Genomic DNA, 13,164 nt, shown 5'->3' with positions numbered 1-13,164 from the left:
CATGTTTGCATTTTAATAAAAAAAAACAAGCTCCCTGACCTTGGATGGGCTGAGTCTGTGAGTTCTTCTATCTGAGATAATCTGCCCAGTTTTAGAAAAAAAAAAAATTCAGATGGCATGGATGTGGCCACAATGCAAAGTCTTGTCTTTGTGACTTCAGAAAGGCTTTTGTATACTGGTGAACATCTCCTCCACCAGGCCAGAGGGTCTGATGTGCGGGGTAAGAGTGGCTCTGCAAGGTTGGCCCGCATCTCCATCATACCATCTGAGGTCTTAGAAGAGGTAGCAGAAGGCCTCAAACTTGCTAACCTCTCGTCAAAGTCTTCCCAAAACATGGCCCCTGCACTGGCAGTCGCACCAGGATCTGAAACTCCTCACTCTGAGCTGGGTTAAAACTGTTAAAGCTGAAGTTATCATAACCTTAATGTCTTAAACTAACATTAATAATTCAAATTCAAAATGTTATTTGCTTTTAATGTATGCCATTATGTCCTTTTTTGAGCAATCTTCTTATCCTTTTGAAGGGAAGTCGTGGCCTAATGGTTAGAAAGTCGGACTCCCAATCGAAAGGTTGTGAGTTCGAGTCCCGGGCCAGCAGGAATTGTGGGTGGGGGGAGTGCATGTACAGTTCTCTCTCCACCTTCAATACCACGACTTAGGTGCCCTTGAGCATGGCATTGAACCACCAACTGCTCCCTGGGCGCCGCAGCATAAATGGCTGCCCACTGCTCCGGGTGTGTGTTCACAATGTGTGTGTATGTGTGTGTGTTCACTGCTCTGTGTGTGTGCACTTCGGATGGGTTAAATGCAGAGCACAAATTCTGAGTATGGGTCACCATACTTGGCTGAATGACACTTTCACTTCACTTCACTACATATATTACACCAATATGTCAAGTCTGCCTAGGAAAACCAATTATTATACCAGCAAACTCAAAATTGAAGTAAAAATGAACAAACTAGTCTATAAATACTTTTTATTGTAAGCTTGGATTATTATATTATTATATCGCCTAGTGTTTATTTACCGATAGACAGTCAAGAAGACAAATTAATCAAAATTTTATTGATAACAGGGTTTTATTTATTTATAAAATAATAACAAACCACAGACCCTCAACAAACAGTAACAAAAACACAGTGACAGAAATGTCAGAAATAGCGCATGGGTCTGTCACGTGATTAAGGAACGAGTCAAACTGGACCCGAGACCCGAAAGACTCAGGAGATGAACTAATCAATTCTCTTTCCGGCTCAAGACTGCGTTAGTTTTGCGTATGGGGTGTCACGTGATTAAGGAACGAGTCAAACTCGACCGAGACCTGAAAGACTCATGAGATGAACTAATCAATTCTCTTTCCAGCTCAAGACTGCATTAGTTTTGCGTATGGGGCTGTCACGTGATTAAGGAAAGAGTCAAACTCGGCCCGAGACCCGAAAGACTCATGAGATGAACTAATCAATTCTTTTTCCGGCTCAAGACTGCGTTAGTTTTGCGTATGGGGCTGTAATGTGATTAAGGAACGAGTCAAACTCGACCCGAGATCCGAAACACTCATGAGATAAATTAATCAATTCTCTTTCCTGCTCAAGACTGCATTAGTTTTGCGTATGGGGCTGTCACGTGATTAAGGAACGAGTCAAACTCGACCCGAGACCCGAAAGACTCATGGGATGAACTAATCAATTCTCTTTCCGGCTCAAGACCGCGTTGGTTTTGCGTATGGGTCTGTCACGTGATTAAGGAATGACTTAAACCCGAAGACTTCTTGTCAGATAAGAGGTGAGATGAGCTAATCACAGACTGAAGACCCAGGTAAAGAATGAATATTTTTTTCTGTATCTTATAGCATTTTAGTTTCGTATTGTTTGTAGTGTGATCAACGTTTGCCTAAGTACTAGATGTGTTGGGGAGGTAGCACTTAATATTTTAATAACATTTTGCTCAAATGAACGAAATGACTCGAAAAAAGATTAGTTCTTTTTGCTGAACGAGACTCAAAAGTCTGAGTCGGTAATATGATCCGAACTTCCCATCACTACTCTATTGCCGGAACCGAACAATGTACAGGAATCCCTGAGCTAGACGCATCCAAAGCCGTATCTAAAGCCCTTACATTCTTACTGCTCAATTAAAGTTTGGATGCGTGTCTCTAATTCTGAAATCTTCTCTGTCAGCCTAACTATTTCCCTGCATTTATCACATGTGAATCCATCATCATCGACAGAAATAGATAAACTGTACATCTGGCAAGAGGTGCAAATAACAATAGCAGGAGAAGCCATTACTCATTGTGCTTGATAAAAATATTCTTACCACAGTTCTATGATGAACTTGTGAAAAACTGGAACAAAAGAGAGCTGTAAATTTTGCATTTCCTTTGGAAATCAGGGTCCCAACATCTGAATTAAAGCTGCGGTAGGTAACTTTTGACGCTCTAGCGGTTAATAAACAGAACTGCTTGCGTCTTGCGGAAGAACATTGTAGCCGGAGCTACTTCTCTCTGTTTATGTCTATGAAGAATCACAAAGGTACTGAGTTACTCCGCCACGGTACCCCCGAAGCAATCTAAAATAGTCAGAATATAAACACTTATTATAGATGTACCCTAGTGATTCAGGACAGGCTAAAAACGCGGTTTGGAAAATGGATTCATGGTGTACTCGCTTATTATATACATTTTTCTACCTTTTGAACACAAACAAAGTTATGGACCGCAGCTCTGATTGGTTGTTTGTTACCGGGAGCGGATGAATTTCTGCAATGGCAATAGGACCACTGGGAGGAGCCAGAGGAGCTAGATTTTTCACAAATTATCTGTCTCATATTCTACTGTCAGGACATAATGACAGGTTTAACAAATATGTAAAAAATATATTTTTACAAAAGTTACCTACTTCAGCTTTAAGAGAGGACACAATCCACGTTGCTTGAAGTCCAGTGTAAAGTTTCCACAGTCAGTGATGGTTTGGGGTGTCATGTCATCTGGTGGTGTTGGTCCACTGTGTTTTCCAAGGTCCAAGATCAACGCATCCGTATGCCAGGAAGTTTTAGAGCACTTCATGTTTCCTGCTGCTGACCAACTTTTTGGAGATGCAGATGTCATTTTCCAACAGGGCTTGGCACCTGCACACAGTGTCAAAGCTACCAGTACCTGGTTTCCATGGACAATGGTATCCCTGTTCTTAATTGGCCAGCAAACTCGCCTGACCTTAACCCCATAGAAAATCTATAGGGTATTTCTGAAGAAGAAGATGTGATATGCCAGACCCAACAATGCAGAAGAGCTGAAGGCCACTATCAGAGCAACCTGGGCTCTCATAACACCCGAGCAGTGCCACAGACTGATCGACTCCATGCCACACCGCATTGCTGCATTAATTCAGGCAAAAGAAAACCCAGTTAAGTACTGAGTGCTGTACATGCTCATACTTTTCATGTTAATACCTTTCAGTTGGCCAACAATTCTAAAAATGTTTTATTTGTATTGGTCTTAAGTAATATTCTAATTTTCTGAGATACTGAATTTGGGATTTTCCTTAGTTTTCAGTTATAATCATCAAAATTAAAATAAATATTTGAAATATATCAGTCTGTGTGTAATGAATTAATATAATATACAAGTTTCACTTTTTGAATGGAATTAGTTAAATAAATTAACTTTTTGATGATATTTTAATTATATGACCAGCATCTGTGTGTGTGTGTGTGTGTGTGTGTGCGCGTGTGTGTGTGTGCGCGCAAATTTTCTTTAAAAAAGTAAGTTATAATATTGACAAATACTTAAATGTAATATGTGTTTTGTTACCAGGGGTGTCCAATCCTGCTCCTTGAGGGCCACTGTCCATCCCCAGTTAGAAACACATGAACCAGCTAATCAAAGTATTTGGCATACATTTATCTTCCAGGCAGGTGTGTTGAGGTAAGTTGGAGTTAAACTATGCAGGACACCGGTCCTCCAGGACCGAGTTTGGACACCCCTGTGTTAGGCAGATTATGGTAATACATATCTCTTTTGTAGGAAACTGCACCATTTTCATCGCCTAACTACTGTATTATTAGAGGAGTAGCAACAACGTAATAGCTTCTTTGATGTTTTGGGTTTTGGAACATCCATGCAATGTTGTCATTATTGTATTGGCTATTTCACAGAACCAATTCATTGTGTATTTGAGACAGCCAGCAAGTGGTGTGTGGAACACTCAAAATGTGCTTGTTTCTTTTCAGCTCCCCAAAATACTGTGCATGTATGGAGGAACAAGACCAAGGCCAAGTTATTGAAGGCTGAATTACAGGAATGATGCTCTGAAACCCTCCAGCTTTGTTTTTACTCAGATGCAAACACTGACTGCTGAATATTGATTTTAGAGATTTCAAATGATTGAATATTAAAATATGAAACAGTAATTTTTTGCTCTAATGTTTCTCAACATAATCCAGTAATGTTTGTAAGTACAGTTAAAACTGTTTGGGAAGTGTTATAATGTTTTATCGTTATTCTTTTTTTTTTTTCATATTATTATTATTATTATTATTATTATTGAATCATGATGTCATAATTTGCCTTGTGTGCTGAGGGTAAGTAAATTAGCAAATTTTCATTTTTGTCTTAACTAACCCTTTAAGCATTTAAAGCTGCTGAAAACATAATTCCAGCACATTTATAATAACAATATCTTTGCATTTCTTGTTCTTGGTATGAACGGACCTTAAGGACTATTCAACTTTAAACACAATCAGATATTTTAGAATGTAATGGGTGCTTTAGATCGCTTTAAATCTTTAGATTTTTAAAACATTGAGAATGTTTTGTCTTCTAATCATAGAAATACCTGACATCTAAACATTTTTTCACAGTATATTCACAGTATCTAAATCTAAGTATCCAATATAACCCGTGAAATGACTTGAGGAGTTAACAGGGAAACTTACCCGAGAAACCAAAAATAGAACCACCAGATGAACTTCCCCCTCAAACACACACACACACACACACACACACAAACTTTACTAAGTAAGCCATTGCATTTGAGAAATAAATGTTAGGTAAAAAAAACCCAGGCTGGCACATGTAGATTTCTTAACTCCAGCTGAGAGCTGGTAAACAAGAGTTACTCATCATGTTACATCAAACTCATCATCCGCTACATTTGAATCCATTGAGGAAACACGACAACGACGTTAGCAAAATTATGCAAGCCATATTTACCCAGTGAGATCCTGACACGGATAACTCAATCTGTCAGAGTGGAGCGATTTTGTAAGTGAATTAATTTCCCGGGACTCTTTAGCTGATAGGAACTCTGCTGCTTAACACATTTGACTGACTCGCAAACAGTCATTTCCATTCACTGTGGTATGGCAGGAATGTGTGTGCCAGGACCGCTAGGCAACATGCGCCCCTGGGTCCTAGCACCAGTTCAGAATCTGTGGAGACGTGCGTGGACATGAATATTTTTCCTTGACTTTCCAGTCATTGTATAGAAAACCCACCTCAGAGGAATAAATAAATATAAGAATATATAAATTAGTGGAAACAAAATAAAAGTTATTTTGTTTGCGTAATGTTTGTCTACTGTATATGTATCATATGCACACATATTGGGTCTCATTCAAGAAACATTCGTAAATATACGAGTAAATATGTGAGTGATTTGCGCGTAAAGAGAACTTCCCGAAAACTCTTCTCCTGATTCACAAAAACTTCGTAAACGTCAGATGTGATAGTGAAATGTGTGTGCGTGTTAATGAATTCCAATCAGTCGTAAATGCGACGCGCGTGCACGCTCAATTACCATAAATCCCTCCCATTAAATCCGACTGACAACTATATATGAGCATCATATTATGACACCAAACGAATGATTCCAACACGTCTTTTCAAAAGCGAATGAAAATTAAAATTTCTCAGCTGCAGAATTTGAAGTTTTATTATCAGAAGTTCATTCAAAACGCCACGTTTTATTTTCAAGCGTACATAGTGGCGTATCAGGTCCTAAAAAAAGGATGCTTGGCTGCATATTACAGACGATGTTAATAGAGTTTCATCTGTTAATCGAACAGTCCCAGAAGTGAAAGGAAAAACCGTATGTAATTACTATATATAATATTTTTTTTCAAAATGCTGTGTAAATATGTACCCGATTAAGAATTAAAATGCTGCAGTATTAATGAGCCAAACGTTCAGACCAGTGTTGTGGTCGAGACCAGCTCATTCGAGTCCGAGTCCAGATCGAGTCCAGAGAGGGTCGAGTCCGAGACAAGACCGAGTTCAGAAAGGGTCGAGTCCGAGTCAAGACCGAGTTCAGAAAGGGTTGAGTCCGAGTCGAGACCGAGACCAGAGAGATTGGGTCTTTGACAAGACCTAAAGAAATCTTCAAGAGTATGTCAAATGTTTGGTGGAAACAATAAAGGGTAAAAGGGCCACATAGTATTTGGTGTAAAGGTAATTTTATTAGTATTATGAATTGTAACTTGTCAATATTAAGTGCTCATTTTCACATAACATCGTTGTACCACTATACACATCCATATAACCTTTCTAGTACAAGTAACATTACTGTACCACTATACCTGTAAATGTTCAACTGTAACAGCTTTTACATAACTTTTAACATTGAAGCTTAACTAATGACTGCTAATATCCTTACAATGTCTTGGATTATGTGCACTTTAGATGTTGTGAAGATTACAGATGGGCATAATTACTTTTCAGAAAAATAAGTGAGGAGACCATCCTGCTACCCAACCGAGCACGATGTGGTCTCATGATCAATCCACCCCGACTAAAAACACTCTCTACTGGTGCAGAGGAAGCGGGGACTGACAACAGTTACCATTTTATCACTTTCTGTAACAGCAACGGATAATCTAATGCTTATTTCCCTGGATGGTGCATTTTAATGCAGGGTAAAATACACACTAGTCCAAGTTTTTTTTTTTAGTTACGGAGGGCATACACACAAGAGCCAACTGACTGTCCAGGCAAATTTCATGCAAAAGTGTGTATGTGCCAGGGGAAGAAAGCTGGATGAAATGCCATATAAGTTCAATGCATTCTGTCAGACATGTTTTTGGGGGGAGATGATTAGTGTTGAGACAGTCAGTCTGTGTCTGTATTCATTATATAAGTTTATAAAACGATATTTGTTTTTTTTTCTGTGACCATTTTGTCCTACTTTGTAAAAATAACACAGTTGAGAGAAATAATGTAAGCAATGTGGCTTTCTGGAAAGCGGGATCACTTCAGGCGGATGGCAGGAGGGTAACTTAAGGCCGGTGACACACTGGCTGCGTGGCTTCTCTGCTGCGTGCCAGAAAAGTGGTGGCTGCTTCGCGTTTTCTGTGTCTTTACACACCAGAAGCGTGCCTGCACGCGGCGCTTGGCGCACTGCTGCTGCTGTAGGAAACATAGAGGGAGGCCGCCGAAAAACCAGGCTCTTGTCTTCATGACAACAATATCAATTAATTTTTTTTTTTTTTTTTTTACATACCTACTGATAGGACACCGTCAACAGTATTGACGGCACAATAGAGTATGTTTGACAGGTGCAATATTTGAAAATCGTTCATTATTAATTAAAATTCTTTTATTTATTATTTATTTAATTTTTATAAAATTAATTTATTTATTTAATTACATTTATATCTGAATTTATGCCAACCTATAGACTTTCAAATATCAAAATGTCATGAATTATGTATTTGTGTACAAAATGACATATAAACATATTTTACTTTTTTGCCTGGAAACGCTTCCAACATGCACGCGTGTCGCGTGAAAAATAGGCGTCGGTTCTATTTCTAGCATGCACGGGTTTTACGCGCGTCTCACGCAGGCAGTCTGCAAGATCTAACCTGTTAACATGGGAGCCGAATTAAAAACAGACACGCCACGCAGCTGAGACGCTTGCGCCACACATCCAGTGTGTCGCTGGCCTTGAGTATGTGTGTTGAGACTGCATTGTCTGAGAGAAATTGCGCCCCTACAGGTGCAATTCACGGACTTAAAGGGAGGAGACTCTCTTTTAGTTTCACTTTTAAATCGGTTAAAAATACAAAATATATACTTAGATTTAATTCACACTTACAAGCAAAAACCAACATATGATTATTACCGGGTGACGGCTCATTAATAATTGATTTCTGGCCAGAGATATGTGAGAAATACAAGAGATGAATCACCGCTGTATTCAGAGCCCTGATGATGAAACAGTTACTTAACATACTGGTAAATTTTGGTAATTCCATGATTTACCAATTGACAACGTAACTATGACATCGCATGCCCGTAATTTTATTGAAACCTGGTCTCATGGGAAATACGTACTTCTGCACACTTTTTTGCAGTGCCACAAATATGTACCACCTGGTACGTATTGCCACAGTTTTGAAACACAAACGTCCACTGGGGTCGCTAAAGAGAAGGACTGCATGACATTGTGATCGACAGTAAGAGCAGAGGTATGTACACTAGTATATCCCATTATCCTAAAACTGTTATTTTTGTGATAAATGTTAGTGATATGTGTTGTTTTACTGAATCATGTTTGCTTTAATGTTAAATGTAATGTTAGAATCATGTGAGTGCTTATGACGTCCGTAGGACATGCAGGCGAATGCCTGGGTGATTTAGCTGAAGTTCATAAAGTTACATCCTCAGAACCCCGACACACTATCATCATATCGCCAGTTAGGAGCGCATCCATATTTGCAAATAAATGCGAGATATTGCATTACTGTGAATGCTTAATCTGTGTCATATAGAACTACAGATCCCATGAAACTGTCGCCCGAGCGCCAACCTCCCGCTCTTTCTCGTGAGGCCAATAATTGACTACAACTGCAATTCATCAACTGGCCGCTTGAGTTGGCTGCAAAAAGTGAGTCAGTCCCATAGACTCCCCATGTTAGAATAACCAACTTTACAGCAGAAAAAAACATGTTTTTAGCCTGGTGCAAAAAATGATTTTGGCCTAAATAGCTAATTTTGCCCTTCATGACAACTGTGAAGGGGGTGAATTTTTTTATAACTCATCCGTTTAAATTATATTAAGACATTAAGTTCTGCATAATTAAGGGCGTGTCCACTTGAGTGACAGGGGGATTGCCGCTGTTGACACTGCCGTCGCGTTGGGTGGGCATCTTCAGCAAGTAGCCCCCGCCTTTCTGCCCATTTTTGATTGTCCGGGAGAGTCGCGACGGGCCTCTTTGCACACTTCAGGAGTCTACGGTTGACGTCACCGACACTACGTCCATGTATCTGGATGTTGTCCACATACACATAGAAAAGACAAGTGTAAAAGCATTTATGATGGCAATGTTATCCGATCAGTGTGTCCAGGTTCAGAGGGAGTAGAGGACTCGTATCTCAGTGTAATGTAAACGCAATACAGCCATCGTTTCTGGATTCACAGGTGGATGTCACACAAGACCCAAGACCCACCCACGGTCTTTATTCCACCTCCTCTCTCTAGGAATTGGCGCACATAGCTGTGTGGTTTTTCGATACAGGCATGTGCGAAATACATAGATTCGCAAATATACTGAAATGTTTGCTTTCGCACCCTAAAGTTCCAGAACCCTAACCTGACGTCATCATATTCAGATTCTAGTAAGAATATGAGTCTGATATTGCTCCATTAGGCTCTGATTATGGGGCTTGTTTCAACCGAAATGCCTCTGCACCCAATAGAATAGACCTACAAGCAATCTTTTTTTTTTGTTCCAAAATGCTTTCCTTGAATGGACATATTGTCGTCATAAAAGAGAAAAACTCTGCGGCATTGATCACTTCTCTTGCCCAGCTTGCACCACAGATACAGTTGCTGTGTCTGCAGACGGAAACAGAAAATTATACAGATTCAGCAAAACAAAGGGATATATTATAACATTTACATTTAATAATTTAGCAGATGCTTTCATCCAAAGAAAAATATAAGCAATCAGACCAACAAGAGGGCAACAGTATACACGTGATGTAACAAGTTTCAGTTAGTCTAGCACAGTACACATAGCAATGTATTATTGTTTTAATTTTTTTATCTTCCTGTAGGACAGAGGAACAACCATTTTTTGATGGAGTTTTTCTGGCTAATGACAAAGATGTAGCAACATTTGTTGATTGTGTTCGTGAGAAGACCATTCAAGTAAGATATTTGTCAAAAGATTTGGGATTGTACACGGTGAATCAAGCTCTAGTTTATGAATATATTTGATATGACACTGTTACAGGTACATGGAAAAGGCATCTGTGGAACATCAACATGGGCTGCAGCCAGGGAGACCTCTAAAAAGATAAACACTAAATGTGATGAAGAGGGCCTAGAGGTGGCAGTTTGCAGGCACAGCATATTGCTTAGAGGGTTGAACATGTTTAGGGGCGAGATATTTGCATACCCTCTGTTTCTTCAGAAGGAACTGGCCACAAAAACAAACTGCAAGTTCTCCTGCACTGACATCATGTGTCGATATTGGCCCTATCTTCAAAAGGTGGCTCAAGCATTCCCAGAAATGCAAAACCTGACTCAGATGAAGCCATTTCTCTCAGTTATGCATGCAAAGGGGCACTCTACAAAATGTGAGGTAAATTAATATTCTTGAACAATATGGTAACTAAGCCTTTTACCATTTTGATATCCATGAACTTGATATGTTTTAGTTTGGACATTTGGTGTGCATGCTGTAGGTGCAGTGGGGTGGCAAAAATCAAACAGGGGCAGGCACAACAATTGGTGAAGAAGTTGAACAAGTGAACAGCTTTTTGTCCCGTGTGGCTTTAACTACAAAATACATGAGTAAGGCTGGTGAGTAGGCTGTAACTTTTTTACAGTTATCATGTATTGTTAAGACACCTTTTCTTTTTTCTTTTTTTTATTCAACATACTCTGTGACTAACCACTAATTGAAAAGCACATTTATGCCTTCATCATTACAGCACGAGTAGATCTGGTCACATTGCATGCCAGAGGATGGAATGAGCGCAAAAAAAAGAAACCTGCACAAGTACTTGTCTACACAGTACTTGAAGGTAAGTAAAAAATAAAGATTTCGTCAATGAAGGTTAAATTTAATTTGTCTAAAGTCCACTTATAAGTTGTACATACCAAGTATCTAATACTTTCAGTATTGCTGAAGGTTTTTGTGACTTTCCATTAATTATTCTTTTGAGACTATCCAAAAGACAAAGGAAGTCAAGGAGGACATTGAGGCTATAAAGAAGTGCACGCAAAGGTCTGATGAGGAACTGCAACAGTGGGTCACTGATGTGAGACAGTGGGCAGTTGACAGTAAGTATGTACTTTTTTCTATAGATAGAAAAATGTGTTTATTTATTTATTTTTTTACTTGTTGTGAAATACTCCTCACAGCAGTAGGAGGAGCTCGCTGAGAAACAATGCAACAACAAAAGTGAAAATCAACGAAGAAATGGCTCAAAATGCTAAGTTAATAATTGAACTTGATGTAGCTTTCTCCCTCAAATTTATAATACTTACTCACCCTTGAAAAATTAGCAAACTGAAAAAATGTTTTCAGATTCTTTGGCAGAACATTTGTAGATGTCCTTTTTTGTTTTTACATGTGTTCCTACTACATTCTTCTTATTGAATCCTCCTTTTACCATGTTTAATGTATAAGGTGTTTAATAGAAATAGTATAGTTGTTATATTTTTGATAGCACAGAAAATGCATGACACTGATCAAATACCTTCATAAATACTTTACAGCACCAGATTACTTCAGAACAGATGATCCAGTGGCGTTGCAACATCTGATTGAAGGCCTATTCTTGGGCATCCAGCAGAAAAAGAGGGATCTGTATCGAGTAACCGGTAAGTAGCCTCCATGCCTTCATGTACTTGTGGAGTTCATTTTAAAATGTGAGATCTATAGCTGTATCTAAGTAATTTAAATTTGATCGTATCTTAACACTGAACAAAGTCTTCCATCTACACTGTGCACTTAAGCCACTACACAACCTTCCTACATTGAGTGAACAGTCCTGCCTTCCTATATGTCCAATGTTACCATCACCCAACTCCCTCCATTACTTGAATATTGGCCACATTCCAGGTTATTTATTATGGTTAAATTAACCAGAGGTGTAGTAAAAATATTGTACAATTGTATTTTTAGTCGCCGATGATATGTGCGCTTTAAAACATAATTTGTAAGGAGCCTTTTGGATGTCCATTAGCACAATGACCAAACTTTATGCATATCCTCCTTAAAAGTATTTGTTTTTTCTGCAGACCGTAACAAACAGCGACACAAGATCCGAAGACGGATTAGAGAGGATAAGAAAAAGCTGTTTAATGCCATATCTCAATACAATGATCTTCCAACCACCACAGAATCTGTAGATTCAGTTGAAGACCTTCTGGCAGCAGAAAGCCCTATCTGGCATTGGGATTCTGGTTTGTAAAGTTTGACATTGATAGTTTTAGTGAATCTTCATTTAAACGATTACCTCACTAAACTCCGACTTTCAAAGGAAAGAGGCCCACCATGTGCTTTTCATTTGTTTTGGAAAATCTGGAACAGACTATATCACATTTTATTTTTAAACCGTTTTGTTTTTGCCAACTCAGACTACACTCTAGAAAATGAGTAAAGGTCTGATTCAGGCTCGCCCTTTTCTTTTTCACACTGTAGATTCAACACCAATCACTTGTTGCCTATGTTGTAGGGACAAAGAATTGTACCATTATTGGATTTTACTCTCAAAAAGGCAATAAGAGGTAGTATTTTAATATGGTGGTTAATTCAATTGGTCATTTGTCTTGATAGAACCTGACACTTCCTTAGGCATGAAGAAGAAGGTTTTTGACAAGGTGATGCAGCTGGAGAGACTGATTGAGGAAGAGGCTATACTTTTAGAGGAAATGAAACAACATTGGACTCATCTTTTTTGTATATCCCAATTTGATTTTTAGGCTACCCTTCAGGACTGTCTGGTCAAGCTTACCATGGCCTGCATAGTGCTGTCCTCCAAAAATGTGAGGAGGTCAAAACAGACATGGTAGCTGTGAAAGAAACCTACTCCCAAATAGTAGTAAATGGGAATGGTGGATCTGTTGTTGAAGAAGATGATGAAGACCCATATGAGAATGTCTCCACAGATGCCTCTACGGATGATTTTTTTTTTTTATTTAACCTTTATT

At 38.9% G+C, this 13,164-nt stretch overlaps 2 protein-coding genes across 3 annotated transcripts in view; one reads left to right on the top strand and one right to left on the bottom strand.

The window, feature by feature from the left end:
• amotl1 (angiomotin like 1) overlaps positions 1-5,385 on the bottom strand; it is a 263,071-nt gene extending 257,686 nt beyond the window's left edge. For both annotated transcript variants that reach the window (XM_026263449.1, XM_026263450.1), the window contains exon 1: positions 5,211-5,385. The gene's annotated coding sequence lies outside the window, so the exon portion shown is untranslated. The remainder of the gene's footprint in view (positions 1-5,210) is intronic.
• Positions 5,386-10,240: 4,855 nt separating this feature from the next.
• On the top strand, positions 10,241-12,936 carry LOC113098372 (uncharacterized). The gene is made up of 7 exons (XM_026263410.1): positions 10,241-10,585; positions 10,689-10,806; positions 10,938-11,030; positions 11,172-11,289; positions 11,728-11,832; positions 12,253-12,417; positions 12,791-12,936. The coding sequence occupies exons 3-7, from the start codon at positions 10,962-10,964 to the stop codon at positions 12,934-12,936; spliced, it is 603 nt and encodes a 200-aa protein (XP_026119195.1). The 5' UTR covers positions 10,241-10,585; positions 10,689-10,806; positions 10,938-10,961.
• Positions 12,937-13,164: the final 228 nt, after the last annotated feature.

The sequence above is a fragment of the Carassius auratus genome, unplaced genomic scaffold (genome assembly GCF_003368295.1).
Source record: "Carassius auratus strain Wakin unplaced genomic scaffold, ASM336829v1 scaf_tig00216545, whole genome shotgun sequence".
Classification (NCBI taxonomy): domain Eukaryota; kingdom Metazoa; phylum Chordata; class Actinopteri; order Cypriniformes; family Cyprinidae; genus Carassius; species Carassius auratus.
This window is presented reverse-complemented; position numbering and strand designations above follow the sequence as displayed.